Here is a 17,922-nt window from a genome sequence, read left to right on the forward strand (position 1 = left end):
ATTCTTGTGGAAACAAGTCAAGAATAACCGATGGTGAAGACAAGAAGAGTAGAAATAAACAGAAATAAAGTCTTTATATTTATTAGACGTGCTTCAACATGATTATAATTTTTATGCCTCAAAACACTAGAAATAACATTTTGCAAATGTATAGAAAATTGTGAAAACATATATCAGCCTAAAATGACCACCTTTCAGTCCTGGCCTCTACAGATCTGACCAAATCCTTTCCAATGATGCTGAAGTCCTCCAGTATAGCTTCTACATTTGGAATCGTCTTTGCTTCTTCGCCGTTTACCTCCACACTCCTAGCAGAGATCTGGGACGTCTACAGGAAGAAGACAGAAGAAACATTTGAGTATTTTATTCATACAGCAATTCCAAACTGGGCTTAAGTGCAAAATTCCGCCTTCATCTGTTTTACCTTGAAGGGCAGAGGGGCGAAGGCCTTTGGCTTCCATAAAACGGCGATCAAAGATCCTCCATAGGGGTCACAAAAGAAAAGGGCTAGGTCTCCGAATGCGTCCTAAACATGGAATGCCAAAGTCCAAATTTCAGTCATTATACTTTTCTGATCAATTAAATTGAAATGAGATATGTGATGTGGAAATCATCATCATGGTTTGAATATGATGTGGTTAACGTGCAGAAAATGTATCAAGACAGCACAACGTGGCCTCGTAATTATTTCCATAATAATTCAAGACAACTCTCACCCGCAGCTCTGCCAGGTAGAGCGCGACAGGGTTGTAGTCCGTGACGGGCACCCTCCCCCCTGAGGCGGCTACGTGGCCGGGGACCGTCCCCCTGCTGAAGTTGACGGTGGGAGGGTCCACTGCTTGACCGAGCAGTGGAACATGCTTGAGGTTCAGGTGGATCAATACGTCGTAAGCTTCCAGAGGAGGACGCATGACCACCTGGGGATGGAAACGCATGGATTCAAACGGGATCTCTTCAATGAGTGTGTCCCCCGGACCTCAACTAACCCTAACATCTTGGATCTGACTGCCATCCATAAGCTGGTGTTCGAGAACTTTGAGACTCTCAGCAGCCAGCATCACCGCCCGCTGCAGAATCTGAGGAAACAAACATACAAAATAGTTTTGAGGGATGGCAGTCGTAATGTATTCACATCTGAATATTTAAGATGAGACACACAAATGACTCCTAAAATATTAAATGAACTCTGACAAACAGGTGCCTAATTTGTTTCAACTTGTCGGTGAAAGGAAACGCGTAAGCGTTTTACAAAATGACTCAATTGGTGCTTGGGGCAAAACTGACAATAGAGCACAGTGTCAAGTCAAAAGCCCCTTACATCATTCAAATTGATCAAACTTTTATGGTACGATATTAAAATAAAGAAAACTCAGCTGAGTGTAAAAAAATAAATAAATAAAAGAAAAGGTCGACTGTTAATCTATTCATTTAAATTCAGCATTTCTTCAGCCTTAAATAATAATAAAAATAATGGCCAAGGAATTTTTGTTTCCCTTCTCACGATGCTGACCACCTCTGCTAAAACAATTTGCCACTATTGAGTTTATTTGTCTTTTTTTTTTCTAAGTTGTGAATGGGTGAAATCTAATGCTGACAACCCCCAAAACGGCACCTCAGACAAAAACGTGACCAAAGTTCCTGCCCTCCGGCTCCCTTATAAGGGGAGGCTACTTGGAGGCTCCTTGTAATGTTGTGGGGGAAGAGTGAGGTGGAGCACGTCAAGTTTATCTGGGTCAGCGACGCATCATGACAAGCTGCTGTGTGTACCTTCTCTGCACATTGGTGTGCATCACCAAAAGCTTTTACGCCCAGGCTGAGATCCACACGGAGGAATACCAAGCTAGCCATTTCCGATATTTTATGAACACGGATGGCAACGAAAAGCAGTTGGTGAGCACAAAGCTTAAGCGCTCGAATCCTGCACAAAATATGACCGCCGTTTAATTATTCATGCTTCTGTTTCCAGATCAATGATTTGCATGAAGTGTTGGATAGACTTCAGAAAAATCAACTTTCAAATCTGAGAAAAAAACACGGCCACCTGCCTATGGTATGCGATACGACGAAGCCTGTTTGAGAAGAGTTGTAAGTAACACAATACTTTATTGTGTTGTTTTTTTTTTTTTTTACAGTGTGATCCAGGAGAACAGTGTGCACTGAGGAGAGGCTCCAGGATCGGGAAGCTGTGTGATTGTTCCCCGCCAAGAACGTGCAATTCTTTCTTACATCGATGTTTATGATACAATCTAACCTCAAAAAAAAAAAAAAAAAACATCTCAAGCTAACTTATGTATTCAATTGACCTTTTGATATTGGTGCTATAAACCTGTAAACATTTTCTAAATCCTTTTATAGTGTGAAAATATTGATTTTATAACGTGGATACATTGATGCTTCTTTTAATAAATGATGTAAACGGATAAAGCGGTGGTTCCATTTGTATTTGTCGGTCCACTGACCTGGACAGTGGGGGCTCGTTTGGTCCACATCGAAACATTTTTGTCTTTAGGCGTTGCTATAAACATGACTGGTAGGGATTCCCTGGAGGCCATGAAGTCATTCTTGATCTCTGTGTAGTCGGCCGCTACACGTGAGGAGAGACGCACAACAATCACAACGTGGCGACGAGCGAGCGGGATGTTAAAGTATGTCAGATGTGTAAATAGAAAGAGGTCAGCGACTGTTTGTTTTGCACGGCTATGTGTGAGAGTGCCTGCCTGTGAGCTGCTTGTTGAGGTTGACGACCAGCGGGTTGTTCCTCCAGTCAAAGGAGGAGAGCAGATGAAGGAAGCGGAGGAAGCCCACCTGAGGAGAACTGAGGACAGGCAAAACATGTTCACATGACCGACATAGCAAGGAAAAAAAACAAAACAAAAACAAGACTCATGGCGTCTTACCCGGGAGGGGTGAATGGCGCGGGCTGCAGGAAGAGGTAAGCCACCAGAAGGTCCGCAGCGTCCTCTGTGATATCGTCACTGAAGAGCTGGGCCCCGAGCCAACGTTTGGCCAGGCGACAAACGGCCCCGAAACACGGGTGTTGCTGCTGGAGACTGACAAAGAAAATGTAAACATTCGTCTTCTCAACCGCCTGAAGGCCTAAAATGTACCCGAGTATATATTGTTTTACCCGTGCAGCGTGCTGGTTAGAAGAGGCTTGTGTAGAGTCCTCATCTCCAAGCTCTGAGCCTCCTCGTTGTCCCGGATCATCAGCAGTCCCTCGGGACTCACTCGCTCCCTCAGCACTTGGGGCTCTCGGTGATACGCCACTTGGATGCGAAACACAAAGCCGTCCTGGGAAAGACAAAAAATATATTTTTATTAAAAAAAAAAACCCACAGAGATGCCTGTTCCTGACTAACAAATCAAACGTACCTTCCAGACGTCCAAGTGTGTGACACAGGGTATACACGTGTAACCATGCTGCATATTGAGTAACTCTCCCAGGCGAATGTGGAAAGCAGCTCGGATGTGGCGGATGGCGAGGCGATCGTGAGGCCATTTTCCGCTGCCCTCCATGTGACAGATCACTGCGGGATACCAAAGCATCAATCGGACATTGTTGACGTACCGGTAAGCGGCAGCAAATGTCACTTTCAACCCTAATATGGTTGGATTACATACTAACCTGTGATGGGCTCCACATAAGCCGGGCAAGGTTTACCCTCCTTGGGTAACAGAATTTGGAAAGGCCTTCCTTTTTCAAAGAAGGAGTAGTCGAATTTCAGTGGCAGAGGAGGAAACACCTGGAGAGCACGGGTTGGGAATTTAAGATGGAAAACCAGACGAAAAACGATCGTCCACTTAAAACAAGCTCACCTGTGTGTATCTGAGTGATGGATGGGCACCTTGCACCGACGTAATGGACAGTGGAAGACCCTCTAGCTTCCAAAGTTTTCTGCTCAGGTCATCATATGATTGAACCACACGCAAACTTTCCTCCTCTCCAGTACTCGGCACCTAAAGGCAATGTAAGAGGAAAAAATTTCCAATTGTCCTTTCAGAATGTCATATTTATTAGCATATTTAAAAATGTAATGCTGAAAATTAACTGGTGAGTGTGATTGATTTATTTTACCTTTCTTCCCATTTTGATGACATCATCAATCTTTGCCCCGACGTGTTGCACGCAAGACTCAGGGATGTCTGCATGGCTGTTTGGAAAATGGAATGCGGTACAATTTCAAACTATCTGACGCAAAGTCATACTTTGGGGAAAAATACCAGTACGTACAGTTGTAGTAGGTGTGTGATGATCTGTTGCGGTACCAGCCGCTTCTGGCACATGCTTTGTCCTTCCCACAGGACAGCCTCAGTGATGCCGCCGTCTTGAAAACGACGGAGCTCCGAGCGAGCGCCCCAAAGCTGTCGGAACTCGGCAGCCTGACAGAAGAAGTTTTGTTTTTATTTGATCAAATGTTATTATTATTAGGAGTGTTTCTTCAATATGTCCCTAATGATTTATTAAAGAGGGCAAAGTCACCTTCGGGCTGTCTGCTGGAGGTCCTCGTTCCAAGACAGACGTGGCCAGCTCAGGCCGCAACACCAAACCAAAAGTGAGAGGCGGCTGGGCCTTGTACTTAGGGGGTTCGCTATCCAGCAACCACTACCACAAAAATATGAACATATTCACAATTTATCATTCACCCATCTATTTTCTGTACAATCGGAAACTCCCAACCACACCGATTGTGTAAACTATAATGTTCCCGATTATTTCGATTGTTACTCTCCTTAATAAAAACAATTATCTGCTGATTTCGAAACGAAGCCAGCATGCCTGGATAATGACTCACCTCAGGCTCAGGGGAAAGTGAGTGGGTGAGAAGGCTGATCCTTTGGCCGAGTCCTTTCTGAAGCAGCGACAGTATAAACGGGAGCGCCGTGTGCACGTAGTTTCCGCTATGGTCCATCAGCTCACTGAGGAAGTTCAGCTTCTTACAGCTGAACTGCAGCTTGACAAGGTCACACAATCTAGGAAAGGTATGAAAAGCATCAACACGGGAGGGCTCAAATAGAGACGATCAACTGGTATTTCAAAAGCCATACTGGAAGATGTGGTCACTGGTCCTTGTCATAGGCTTGGGGGTCATGAGGAGGCTGTGGAAACCATCCACAGTGGGGTCGTCCCAGAACTGCAGTGACATGGACGCCTCCTGCTGCACCTGGGAGATTTGTTCCGAGTGGTTAAAACATAGACCCGTTGAGCAGAGATTATTTCAAGGTGTACCTGCTTGTAAGTGCAAGCCGTCATATCGGCACACATGTTGAGATGTCCGGACGGGTCGATGAACACGACCTGGAATGCATCGTGAAAGTCTGCCATTGAAGGCTGTGGGACAAAGAGATGACGAAAGGACATTTTTCGTAAGTCTGAAGAGAAAGTTGTGAAAGGTTCACATCTTTTTAGGTTCACTCACTGCTGTCGAGTCGGGTTCTTTGGCCAGAGTGATTCCGTTCATTGTCAGGTCTGTGTTTGCTGGGAGTTATGCGAACAGAAATTGAAGCAGATTCAAAATGAAGCTCTGATTGCAACTTTGCGTTAAAAAGCTTTTCATCGACGTACCCAGAAAGTTCAAAGTGTTTCGCAGCAGCTGATAGGCAGTCATGGTGTTGCTGATTCTGTGCGTGGTCAGAAGGTACGCCAAGAGCATGGAGGCCAGAAAGCCGTTGAAGCACCCGGTGCCCTTAAATAGAAGCAAAAGATTAGCACATATTTCAAGCCATCTATTTACATTTTGAATCATCAGTAGGGTGAGGTTTAGCTGGAACTTTTCGCTCTGACATGCCCGAGAGGTGGGTACACCCTGAGAAAGCCGTACAAATACAATACCGTACATACAGCCTGATCTGCGGAGGAGGACACATACCTGGTCCAGCTCTCGCTGACGTAGCCAGACTTTAAACAAAGCCACCCCGTTAGGAAAAGCCGAGCATTGAGCGCTCACAGCAGACAGGAACTGGACGTGAGGCCTGACCAGCAGATCACCAAGAAGGGCGCTATTGTAATGTGGAGTTGGAGGCTCACTGGCCTCTGCAGGGAATTAAAAAAAAAATAAAAGGAGACAAAAGTTATTTTGTATCTTTCTATGGCTGTGACAACAACATCCAGTATAAAGTCATTCATCTCACCGGACTGCGTGTTATTTTCCCCTGTGTACCAGCCTGTCCTGATGTTATTCATTTGAGGGTGGAAGCGTCTGGGTTTGAAGAATCCAGGAGGTGGACAAGCATGAAGGCGGACTGTCATGGTGGATGACTCTTTACCTAAAACATATCACAAAATAAATAAAGGTTAATAAAGGATAATATGATGTGCTGAGCATAGTTTTGACTTTTAATAGCTCACCTGGAGGTTTCAGCAGCAGAACTGGTCGAAGCCGATTACCATGAAGGCAAGAGTACGACATGGATCCTATGTCGGAGGAGGTTGACAGATACTGAGCCAGACCTGCCAGGTAGATGGCTCTTTTCCTGGGATACCTCTGGTTCAAGAAGTCTTTAGGGTGGAGGATATCCTATAAAAAACACATCAGACCCATACTTAGACATTTCAAACTGGCTGTACTGTTCCACTCAGAAAAGCGGGACTTACAGCGGGCATTGTGACAGTCAGGTCTACTAGGACGCGTGGCTTGGTGCAAGTTCCCAACGGGTAACTTCCAATCAGATCAATAGAAGCTGGAGGCGCCATGTGGAATTTGCCCTTTTGTGTTTTTGGTAACAGGAGGATAGGAACCTTCACATCACTGGACAACCATGACAGGTTGTGCATCTGTGACCAAAAAATGTCCCTTGTGAAGTTTCCAACTTTGAAAATTCCTGGAATTTTGCAATCTTATACTTTACGCACAGAACCACAGTAGGAAAAATACTACGCACCTCCACCTCAGGTGAGAGTGGTACGCTCCTCAGGAGTTTGGTGACCGTCTCAATAAAAGCATTGATTTGTCGTTTCCTGCGTTCACTGAGGGACACTTCTTTCAGCAGCTCCTCCATCTGTGATCGGGTGGAAAAGAAAATTTTGTGGAGGTCTTTCTCACCACATTCAAGTTGTTGAGATTGAAGTCTTACCTGCATTTTGAGCAAGCTGCAGTGAAATAAACTTTCTGCCTCTTTCAGCTGGTTGAGTTCCTCCACTGTTGGGGGTTTGTACAGGTCGCTTCTGGACATCTTCACCGGGCGGTATGCCAGCTCCCCAGAGTTGCTCTTTTTTACTTTAATAGGAGGTTCATTTTCCTCCTTCTCCTTCATGTTGTTGGTTAATTCTGTTGGAATCATCTAGTGACACAAACAACAAAGTTTCACACATTTTGAAGACATATTTAAACCTGAATTATTCAAGTAGTCCAAACAAGGTGTTTGAGGCTATTTACTGTTCTTAAATTGTACGCTGAGGAGAGATACAATAAGAAATTTTGAAGTCAGCTAGACGTGTGACTACTGCATACTTTTTAATTTTTCTAAGTTTGCAGAGCTGCATGTCTGCATACCCAAAACACAATTCGAGGTGTCGAGGGGCTCATATTGACATTAAGGAATGAAAATGAAATGTACGCTTACCTTGACTGACGCAGCATTTACCCGCTTCTTCTTCATGTCTAATCCACCCGAGAAAGTGAGGTTAAATTTTTGTTTTTTTCAGGTTTTAGCGACACTGTAATAGACACTGTAGCGTTGTCTCACATGTGCAAGGGTCATAGAAACATGCTTACTAGCAAAACATTATCCGATTGGTTCATCGTGTAAATGTGAATCGGGATTGGTCTGGCGCTGATATGCTTCCGGGTGGCTTTTTCAAGTTAGGTTGAAACGTCACACCAAAATATTGCAAAAGATATGATAAAAATACACAAAAAACACAATTAAATTTATAATTTTATTCGTAACGTTCAATCTAATTATAATCACGTGAAGTCAGTTGAGTCATATTCATAGCAGAATACTTCAAATAATTAATATAATTACAGCCATATGCTACATTTAATTTTTAAAAAACTTTTATTTCGGTTTTTTTTCTGTGCCCCACCACAAAAAAACGATTTCCCTATTCTCAAATGATAAGTATACAATTTATGATTTTCTTTTATCAAAAATTTGACTTAAATCCCCCCCCCCCCCCCCCCCACACACACACACATTGCTTTTAAATGAAGGTGAATCCATTAAAAATTTGAGCAAATAATTTTTATTTCTTTTCAATCAAAATTTAAATTTGTCAGACGGCGACAACTGGGTAACCTGAGGTGGACGTTTTGTTGTCAACTGATCAACAGGAAAATTTGTTTCCACAGACTCACTGTTTATCGGCCTCAGCTTGGCAGCGTGAGCTTGTGATTTCAATGGGAGTGGGCCCGTTTTTGTTTTATGGGGCTCCATAAGAGATACACCTTTAGCCAAATTGATGGTGTCCATCCTCAACGCTCTGGCCATCATCTTCTCATCCTTTACGGAAGACAACCTCTCAGACTGATCTCGGGTCACAGGATTCGGCGACGTTCCTACTAAACCAGTCTGCTGACTACTAGGCACAGGTTTGGAATGTTCACTTGAATTTTTGATGCTGGATTTTGTGCATTTGTCTATCTCATAGTGAGGAGTGATCCAATGTCGAGGCAAGGAAGAATGTTTGAGCTTACTTATCGTTTGATTCGCCTTTGAAGGTTGTGATGCTGTATGTTTCGAACCAGAAGGGACTTTATTATCACCAATGGTTTCCATTTTTTCTGCTGCACATGATACAGTACTTCTGGCTTTCTGTTTTTTCTTGGTGGAGGTTTTTGGTTTGGGGCAAGGACTTGGTTCTTGGCAATTCTCATCACCGACATGCCCGCTGGGGCTTATTTTCCCTTCAGGTGGCTCAGGACTTGCTTCTTGGCAAATCTCGTCACCAACCAGCCTGCTGGGGCTTATTTTCCCTTCCAATTGCTCAGGAGTGATGCTGGTTTGTGGCATGGAAACATCTTGCTGATTTTCTTCAGAATATGCCAGTTCTAGGTCCTCGCAAATACTCGCTTCCTGGTTGATGTGAGTACACAAAGTGAAATCTTAATCAATAGAGTCAAACACAGACACAATTCATTGGCACAAGTAATTAAAGAATTAAGAAATAATGTGAGGTGAATTAAGTTCTTCCATGCCTAGGCTGTCATTATAATAATAAAAAAGATGAGACTTTTAGAAGCGACAGTTAAAAGATACCTGTGGTGGTGACGCAGGCTCAGATGGAGGTGTTCCGTGGACAACAGGAAAACAACCTTCCGCCCATACATCTGGAGTGACTGGTATTGGTTCTAAGTCTTCTGTTCCGGACAATTCCATTGCATCTTCCCATATATCTCGACACATGAGTTTCTGCTCCACAGTCTCTATGAAGTGATCCATGGCCCAGTATGCAGTGAAAGATGATAACTGGGAAAAAGAATATTCACTTTAGTTGCTTATCTCTGATGCTCATGCAATAGATGTGTTTTACCTGTCTTTCAATATGGACATTGTAACAGCCTTCCATAACATTGGTCATCAGATCAGCCATTATTTCCCCTATGACATCATCCACCTCTTCTTGGGCTAACATTCCCATCCATTGGCTCTGGGTAAGACATCCGGGGATAATGTCTTCCTCTACTGGATCTTGGGAGGGTGGTGGGGAAATTCGAGCAGGCGTCTTACCCTTGTCAGCTTGGGCTTTAGATGTAGAGCGCGACATCTTGGCAATATTAGGTTACTTTATTTTAGCTGCATAAGAAGGGAAAATACAAGAAACACTGATTACCGTAAAGTCTTGAAGGTTTGTCACGAAAAAATGTGTACTGTTTGTACACATGTAGTTCATTTGAACACTGTCCATGTAAATATGACAAAGCATTTTCAATCAAAAAATAAATTATGTATACTGCAAGTATTATATAATAAGGCAAACAGTAGCGCACTCTCGTGGCGGTTTTTAAAATTGCAAAGACTCGTGCAACACTTTTTAATGCACTTTGATTTTTCAGGTCTATCAAGTCATCGTTTATCAATTTGCCACATATATTAACAGATGAAGTACATAACAGCTTTTTGTGTTAAGATGCACAATGGTGTAAAATATACACTATATTTTCTGTTGATTCAGTCTGTGAGTCATTTGTGTCTTATTTGAATATAACTATTTGTACTTCATGATGGCTTTTCTTTACAGAGCCATTTAACAATTGTGGATAGAAAAACTAAAAACCGAGCGCAAAATTCTGAAAAGGAATTCGAAGTGCGATTTGTTAACAGTGTGCCAAGGTTTGCATTATTCTCACTTGCGACACATCTTTACCGTGTTGTCATTCATTACATTTATTTAAAATGCACTAATATACAAACGTACCTCGAATTACTCGGCTGACATCTGTTTTGTGTTGCTGTTTTTATAATCATTTAAGCCTTTTTGACTTCGTTGTGTTTACTTCCGGGTGCGGACATCTGTTGCTTAGCAACTGAACACATGGGTCTGACGTCACATTTGTTTCTATGGCTGCGGTAGACGCCGAGGAAATCCGATCGAGATAAGAGCTTGCTTCACTATTAGTAATCACGCACACCGATAATCGTTCTATAGTTAGCAACCGATCGTATGGAAGTTTTACAGTACAACATTGACAGTTTTATTTTTTCCGCGTTTTTTACGGCGTTGTTGCTAGTGGCTTGCTAGCAGCTACTGAGTTAGCCTAGTTGCTAGTGGCACTGAATCGATCCTTCCGATGTATCAAAAAGAGAAGAGCTTTCAGATTAAGAACAGCGCCTCAGCGTTGTACAACAACCTGTGCGTGCTGCGTATCGCTCCGCGGCGCCTCACCTACTTCACGGTGGTCCACGCCAATGTGGTCAACATGGTCAGCGTGTCGTGGGACGGCCTCAATTCTTCCCACCGTCAGCTGCAGTCCAAGGAGCCCAACGTTGCAACAAGTCCATCGCTCATCATGCAGGTTAGGTTGTGCATCACTACAGTTCAATTTAAAAGTGTTTTATGATTTTGGTTATGGTTGTTTTTACTCATTCGATTTGTGATTTGTTTTCTTGCAATAGGCTGCATTTTGTGTTTTGCCCTCTCGTGATCTTCTGGTAGTCACTTCACAGAAAGGCATCCAGGTAAACAAATGTTCACCTGGTCATAAATCAAAGCTTTATCCTGCTTCTAACTCCAGAATCTTTGTCTTTTCTTTCAAGATGTATGAATCAGATGGCTCCATCATGGTATATTGGCATGCATTGGATACTCCTGAAACACCAACAGGTAACATTCGCTCTAGAAAAATCAATTTCACTGATGATATATTTTATTAAGTTATTATTTTGCCTCTCATCCTGTCATAAATGTGTTTTTTATCCCCAGCTCAGGCAGTGTTTGCTCGGGGGATTGCTGCTGTGTGGGAGAATTACATATGTGTGGGTAAGTAGGGAGCAAAACACATTTCACTTGATCTTAGAAGAATATTTGAGATGACATAATCCATTTGTCTCTTCCTGTCATTCCAGGTCTGTCCTCTTGTGGAATCCTGGTGTTTGATATTCCCAATAAAGGCAGTAACATCACCCTGTCTGAGGTTCTGGAGGAGCACAAGGAGCCCATCACTGACTTGGCCCCAGAGTGCTCAGGCAGCCAGGTGTTGTTATAAAATACGATATTGCTCATTGAATTTGTATAATAATATCTGTCTTCCCCGCAGGAGTGCATTGCCGACCTGGTCAGTGCCGATGACGGCGGCACCTTGTGCGTGTGGAAGGCTGGGGAAGAGTTTCAGCTCCTCAACAAGATTGGTGGATTTGAGTAAGAATGAAATGTCCTTTTTTTGTTTAGTCGCTAGTTGTCACACCATTTGGAGCAGTGCGAAAATCATTATGAATATATTGTGGGAACGCACCTAAGTTGAATGGAGGCAACCAGACTCTTCTTGGTTGTTTGTTCCTCTGCTCAATCTTATCTTCCTAATGACTCGCTCCTCTAATGTAATTGCCGCTTTTTGTTTCCTCAATCTTCTGCCAGTATGAGCTGCTCATCTGTAAAGCTGTGGAAAGGTACCGTGGTGGCAGGTTACGGAACAGGCCAGATCCGTCTCTACGAGGCTGTGACGGGAATTTTGCACGCCGAGGTCAACGCCCACGCCCGGTGGATCTACTCGCTGGATATTGCTCCTTTTTCTGGGCTGGTGAGTTGAGGAAAGCGATACGACATGTTGGCAGGCTATGAGTAAAAATGCTCATTGGGCTCCGCAGCTCCTGTCGGCTGCCGAAGACTCTTTTGTCAGGGTGTGGCATCTGACGGTAACCCCAGAAAGCAACAGTGTGGAGGTAAGACATTATTATTTAGAGTAATTTACTGTAAAACTTTCAATTTTTTTTCCATTTCCTCATAGGTTGCCCATCTACACAACGAGTGTGTGACAGACACACAAATCTGCGGCGCCAAGTTCTGCGATGGCGACGGTTACGCCTTTGCCGTGACAGGATATGACCTCAATGAAATTATACGCTACTCGCGGACATAGGATGTCACCTTTACCATCGTTGAGTACACGGATATCAAACACGTGTCATACGATATTTCCGCAATTGATCCAGAAGGTCACAGATCCCGGAAGGGCCTTGGGGTTGAATTTTTAATACTTTTCGGATATGCTTATGGAAGATGAATCAAATGTTTAAATGAAGATATTTTTCAGAGGAAATCTTTACTTGCTTATAAATTAAGTTCAATAATTAAATAGCTCTAATACACAAAAATGCCACTAGAGGACAGTGTCATTTTGATAATGGACTGCAAACGTCCATCTGAAAGTTGGAGAATAATATTTTTTCAGATGTTCTGATTTCAAAACGTTCCTGTGGTTTTGTAGTTTTGTCAGGCTCAAAATTAGAGAAGCAATTTAAATGCTGTCGGGGAGCCATATTTGGTCACCAGTGCTATTCAGGTCATAGTAGGACAAAAATGCTATTTTAAATATGGACCAAAAACCTGCATGCAGTCCATGCAAAATACAGATTTCATTTTCCAATACATGTGTCCAAATTGTTAACCCAACAACAAATGATGTGAAGCAAATGAAGAAACAACCCCACAGTGAATTGCTCTTATCATGTGGCGAGGTATCACAAATAAACCTTGACGAGATAAGAAGAATCAGGTCAGTGAGGAATTGCACGCTGTTGTCAGTCTGCGGCTAAACTAAATCCCAGAATTGTACCCGTGTTTTTTTTTTTTTTCTGGTTTGCAGTCAACACTGATCACATAACATCAAGTGACAAGACTTGTTTTGATGCCACACACCCATGTCATGTTATGCAATTTAAATTTGAAAGGTGCCAACTGACCGTAAGGGTCGATGCTGATGCCCGGGTCACACCGAGCCGCACAAACGTCACACGTTCTTAATGGAGTCGATACTTTTTAGTAGGTCACGTTGTGTCACATCTCGCGCTCGACTGGCTCAGCGGTAGACCTGATGGCTAAAATGAGGTCTCCAATAACACAGACGCTGTTACGTAACTTTTCTGGAACAGTATGATACACATCGGAAGAGATTGCTGAAAAGCAATTGAATAAAAACAAAATGCATGATGGAGCAGGGAGGGATTGTCATACAAAGGATTTGAAATAGGGGACGATGATGTCACTTTACTCTCAAACGCAGAGACAAACATTAATTTAGTCTATATTGGATCAGTCGATAACAGCGCGGTATTTTTCTCAAGCCCAGGGCCACTTCTGCAATACTTGTTGACTCTTGCCTGTTCCAGCTGAGCACACAAAAAGGAAAGACAAGAACATGAGGAGCACTTTGCCAATATGTGCATGTTCCACTTTCAAATGGATAAGACTAGTAAGGCTTCTTTATTTTTGAGTCAATAGATGATTGGCCTTAAATGTTAATAGAAAAAAAATGTGGAGCAAACTTATTTTACCCAATGCAGCATCAAATACGCCGAAGTATGATGATGTGCTCAATTTCATTACCGTGCCGAAGAGTGAGCAGTTTATCCCGCGCCCGGCCGTCCACGTTCGTGGCAGCTGCTGGTTCTGTGTGACTAAGCCAGCCGGGATAGAGCCTAAAGCTCCTCCAGTCTGCTGCCATGGATGGACCGACTCACTGATAAAAACAAACAGCTGAGCAGCTCCCCAATACGCTGCTGGTACCTTCACTTCACCCTGAATGAATCTCACTCCTTTGCGTTCAGAAGCTCATCAATTTCAAATTGACATTGTCCAAATACTCTCAGACCTGACTCCATAATGTATTCCCTAATGTGTCATCAAGGCGGCTTGGTTAGGAAATGGGATTTAAGTGCATTAGAAGAAAGCAAACTAAACATCAGAGCCTGCCATCTGGGATGGCATCGTTGCCTAGCACTGGGCACTGTTTGACGTTAGCGTGCTGACGTTAGCCAGGATGCAGGTTGCGTGGATGTGGATAGATAGGCACCACAGAAATGTTGATGGATTCATGTTCCGGTACGAGTACTCCAAATCAAGTCAGCTTCAATTCTCCGAGTGATATGACTCGGCCTCTTTACGGCGCTACAGGAAGTCTGAATACGTCTCTGGGAACAAATTTAATTGCGCTTTGTGGATCTTTTTGGAGGTGTTTTGATGTCTCATGGTGACATTCATGTCCACACGCACGTCATGACTGCAGAGACATCACACCAATATTCGAGAACACAATAGCAGAGTGGCAAGGGACAACGTAGTATGTGACGGAATCATCCCAGGAGAAAGAAAACTACTCGCTCTCATCTGTAGTAAAAAATAAATGGAATATTCCTCAATTGACTCATTCAGTGCCTTAGACGGTTATAGACGTCACTCATTTTAACTGGGCTGGCACTGAAGTGAAGAAAACATTGACAGATGGTCTCTGTTGCACCCTTAGTGCATATCAGGGCATGCTTTTGTCAGCATGGGAGTGATGGCGGAATGTAGTCAGCGTTCAAACGTAATTGATAGCGGTACGCATTTCAAAGCAATTTATCAAAAGAATATGTATTTTGACAAGTGCTGAATCTGCCATGAACTCAAAGCCATTCATAAATAAGATCTATCACCATTAATAAATAAGATCTATCTTTTTTGTGGGATTGGAAGCCTAATTATAATGATTTCCAGAAATCTAATCATCAAGCATAAATCTCACAAGAACAATTTCTTATTGTATGTTGTCAAACATATGAGGCTGGAAATGCATACAAGCAGTTCTTATTGTATTGACCAAGTGCAGTTTGGTGGAGCGTCAAATATATTTGTAGTTTGGCCCTAATGACCCTATTTGCCCGAGACATTCCCCAGCTGCTCTGTCACTCCTACGCACAGACAAATGCATCAAATGTGCTCCCAGCATACACAACCCTGCTCACATCTTCACTTTATGCAGACGAGCTAGCAAAATAATTGCGGCGTGCTGTTACTTTTCATGTAACTGTCTTCGGTAACAGCCGAGGAACTGTAACCTGTTTTAAGCCTCCTGCATTGAGGCGGCACCATAAAATGCTGAGCTTTCAAAAAAAACACATCAATATTTTTTGTAAACACGAAGCTGGAAAGATTTACAAAAGTACCTCTAAAACTCTTGATGTTTATCAGTCCATGGCTATAAATGGACAAAGTGCAGCACTGTTGTTCCTCTCCCTAGAAACGGCCACCTCATCATGATGGATGTTCAGTCAGCTGAAGGAAAATTCTAGAGTGTTGACTTAGACGCAGATGCTAACATTTCTGTTGTCAAATCTACAATAAATAACATACGAATGCTTTTAAGTAAAATTGGGTCTGCTCTGCTACCTCAGGGCCTGGACGCATTGAAAAAAACGTTTTCTACATTGGCCGTATGCTTTTAGGTGACGAGTGAGAGTAGAAAGAAGGCCGAAGAGTACCGTCGGCTTTTTTGTTTCATTTTGTCAACCTCCTACCTGACATGCCATATGGCTTCCTGCCTGACCATCGGTGCAGAGTAAATTCAACCTGATCAGACACAAAGTAGTACATGGAGCAGAAATACAAACACTGCAATCTGCTCATTTTGTCCTGTGAGGAGCTTTTGTCAATTAGGCGCTGACCCGCAACACCTCTCCATTAGGAGAGAAAGTCGAGGTAGAGGAGATTTGGAAGAAGACACATTTGTACATTACTTGAAGTGACTGCATCGGAGAAAGGCGAAATAAATATGAGGAGATAGAAAGAAGACCCGAGTTATCTTGAGAACAACTAATGATGTCAGGGCAGGGGTAGCTGTGCTCATTCTTGTTTCCATGGCAACACCAATGTGCTGCCAGGGAAGCAACACCAGTCACAAGTACTGCGCTGTGGTCGTGCTGACATGAGACACACGTGCCAATGCCCGGCTGACAGCGTTGACGCTACGCCAGCGTCTGGTCCTCGCACCTCACTGACGCCATACAGGGACCCGCTAGTGGGCCAAAGAAGCCAAAAATCTTTTTTGACTCATCGTTACACCGAGACAAGTTTGCTGTTAGCAAAATATATCACTGAACAAAAAAAATCCGGTGCTTCCATTGGATTTGCTCAAATCAGACATTAGTTGTGCATAAATTAAAACATGTTAAACTTGTGTTAAATATATTGTATTGTTTTTGAGGAAAAAAGGAGAAAATTAAAGTTCTTTTATTTTCCTTGATACTCATTTTAAACAAAAAATCTCTTCAGTTTTTATATCCTGCTTGTCCTCATTATTCTCATTATTATTTTTAATATTTTTTAATATATATAATGTATTATTTTTGAGGAAACAAGGAGAAAATTAAAGTTCTTTTCATTGATACTCATTTTAAACAAAAGAAATTTCTTCAGTTTTTATATCCTGCTTGTCCTCATTATTATCATGATTATTTTAAATATTTTTTAATATATCTAATTCTTATTTGAAATAATTGACAGCAGATCCCAGCTATCTCCTCCCACCCTTCCCAAAAGTGACCATCATGACACAGTGTTGGCAAAGAGGTCCACAGACACCCAAGTCATTGGCTCCTTTGTGAGCGATTGTTCAAGCTCAATTGGAACTTTTGTCACGTGCTTAGTTCCAGCGATCATCAGAAAGAATAACACAGGCTCCAGAGCAAATAGAGGCTCATTGTGGCCGCTCAGCTCCCGAACGTGTGTCATTGTGGCGGCTCAATGGCTGGTGTCAAACACCGCTTTGGCTCCTCCCGTGCACAAGTGAAAGTGATCCAAACTGGACCGAGATGGCTCCTTTGTGTGTGTCAATATTGTGTTGTGTCTGTGGTAAAGGCGCTGTGCACTGTTTGTTTTTCCATCATTGTGCTGATCCAAGCCTTTTCCACCACACATGGGATCAGCAGTTTGCCCACTTAGGAGAGAGATGCATCCAGAAGCTGGTTTATGTTTACGTGTGTGTGGACGCCCTCCATTATGGACCTATTGTGCCCCATATTGCTAGATCCATAGCGGCGTGGCGTAGAAAAGTGCTGTCACAGACATGGGACAGCTTGCCAGGCAAGATTGAGTGCTTAGATGAACAGAAGTCTTAGACATGTTGACTTTGGTTGAACTGATGTCACTGGACGGGTTTTTATGATATCACGAAGAATTTCTCTTTTAAAAGTAAACCAACACAAATCACTGTTTCGGAACATTTTTCCTTTTCAAGATGAAAAGAAGATCTGGCAGCTTTTTTTCACTGATCCACCTCAAGTTATCGCTAAGAAACATGACTTAAATACATTTATCACTTTTATTTTGTATCTTTAGACTTGATAACCAGAATTAGGCTGAATAACCAATCCCAGCTTTTCACATTGGAGTTCGGAGTGGTGACGACTCCTACATAGATGATGCAATTGTCTGCAACTTTAAAAAAGATGTTCCTAACACTAAGCGTCATGAAAAATTCACAGATGTAATGTTTGATGGCAATAATGACA

General features: G+C 42.8%; 4 protein-coding genes across 5 annotated transcripts; 2 read left to right on the top strand and 2 right to left on the bottom strand.

Annotated features, from left to right (window-relative positions):
- Positions 1 to 65: 65 nt before the first annotated feature.
- On the bottom strand, positions 66 to 7,723 carry nol6 (nucleolar protein 6 (RNA-associated)). The gene is made up of 26 exons (XM_088377366.1): positions 7,561 to 7,723; positions 7,072 to 7,278; positions 6,880 to 6,996; positions 6,593 to 6,772; positions 6,347 to 6,515; positions 6,130 to 6,264; positions 5,868 to 6,031; positions 5,564 to 5,684; positions 5,418 to 5,476; positions 5,228 to 5,329; positions 5,047 to 5,162; positions 4,794 to 4,971; positions 4,481 to 4,603; positions 4,232 to 4,380; positions 4,076 to 4,151; positions 3,817 to 3,957; positions 3,626 to 3,743; positions 3,373 to 3,527; positions 3,128 to 3,291; positions 2,898 to 3,050; positions 2,718 to 2,815; positions 2,460 to 2,584; positions 987 to 1,076; positions 717 to 917; positions 425 to 526; positions 66 to 328 (listed from the first exon to the last, which is right to left on the bottom strand). Exons 1-26 carry the CDS (start codon positions 7,594 to 7,596, stop codon positions 179 to 181), a joined length of 3,429 nt encoding a protein of 1,142 aa, XP_088233492.1. The 5' UTR covers positions 7,597 to 7,723; the 3' UTR covers positions 66 to 178.
- Positions 1,704 to 2,405, top strand: LOC148397381 (cocaine- and amphetamine-regulated transcript protein-like). The gene is made up of 3 exons (XM_088377376.1): positions 1,704 to 1,890; positions 1,967 to 2,050; positions 2,133 to 2,405. The coding sequence occupies exons 1-3, from the start codon at positions 1,747 to 1,749 to the stop codon at positions 2,238 to 2,240; spliced, it is 336 nt and encodes a 111-aa protein (XP_088233502.1). The 5' UTR covers positions 1,704 to 1,746; the 3' UTR covers positions 2,241 to 2,405.
- Positions 7,724 to 8,162: 439 nt separating the features above from the next.
- On the bottom strand, positions 8,163 to 10,468 carry c20h2orf81 (chromosome 20 C2orf81 homolog). 2 transcript variants are annotated; one of them, XM_088377082.1, is made up of 5 exons: positions 10,358 to 10,428; positions 9,670 to 9,735; positions 9,473 to 9,589; positions 9,199 to 9,408; positions 8,163 to 9,015 (listed from the first exon to the last, which is right to left on the bottom strand). In XM_088377082.1, the coding sequence occupies exons 3-5, from the start codon at positions 9,578 to 9,580 to the stop codon at positions 8,200 to 8,202; spliced, it is 1,134 nt and encodes a 377-aa protein (XP_088233208.1). In that variant the 5' UTR covers positions 9,581 to 9,589; positions 9,670 to 9,735; positions 10,358 to 10,428; the 3' UTR covers positions 8,163 to 8,199. The 2 variants fall into 2 exon arrangements, with proteins under 2 accessions (XP_088233208.1, XP_088233207.1); XM_088377081.1 differs by having other exon boundaries at positions 9,473 to 9,735; positions 10,358 to 10,468.
- wdr54 (WD repeat domain 54) lies at positions 10,463 to 13,022 on the top strand. The gene is made up of 9 exons (XM_088377083.1): positions 10,463 to 10,955; positions 11,056 to 11,118; positions 11,197 to 11,263; positions 11,363 to 11,419; positions 11,506 to 11,633; positions 11,697 to 11,797; positions 12,014 to 12,176; positions 12,244 to 12,318; positions 12,384 to 13,022. The coding sequence occupies exons 1-9, from the start codon at positions 10,731 to 10,733 to the stop codon at positions 12,513 to 12,515; spliced, it is 1,011 nt and encodes a 336-aa protein (XP_088233209.1). The 5' UTR covers positions 10,463 to 10,730; the 3' UTR covers positions 12,516 to 13,022.
- The last annotated feature ends 4,900 nt before the right edge of the window (positions 13,023 to 17,922 follow it).

This window comes from Syngnathus floridae, chromosome 5, assembly GCF_059516105.1.
Source record: "Syngnathus floridae isolate MCC-2025c chromosome 5, RoL_Sflo_1.0, whole genome shotgun sequence".
In the NCBI taxonomy this organism is placed as follows: Eukaryota; Metazoa; Chordata; class Actinopteri; order Syngnathiformes; family Syngnathidae; genus Syngnathus; species Syngnathus floridae.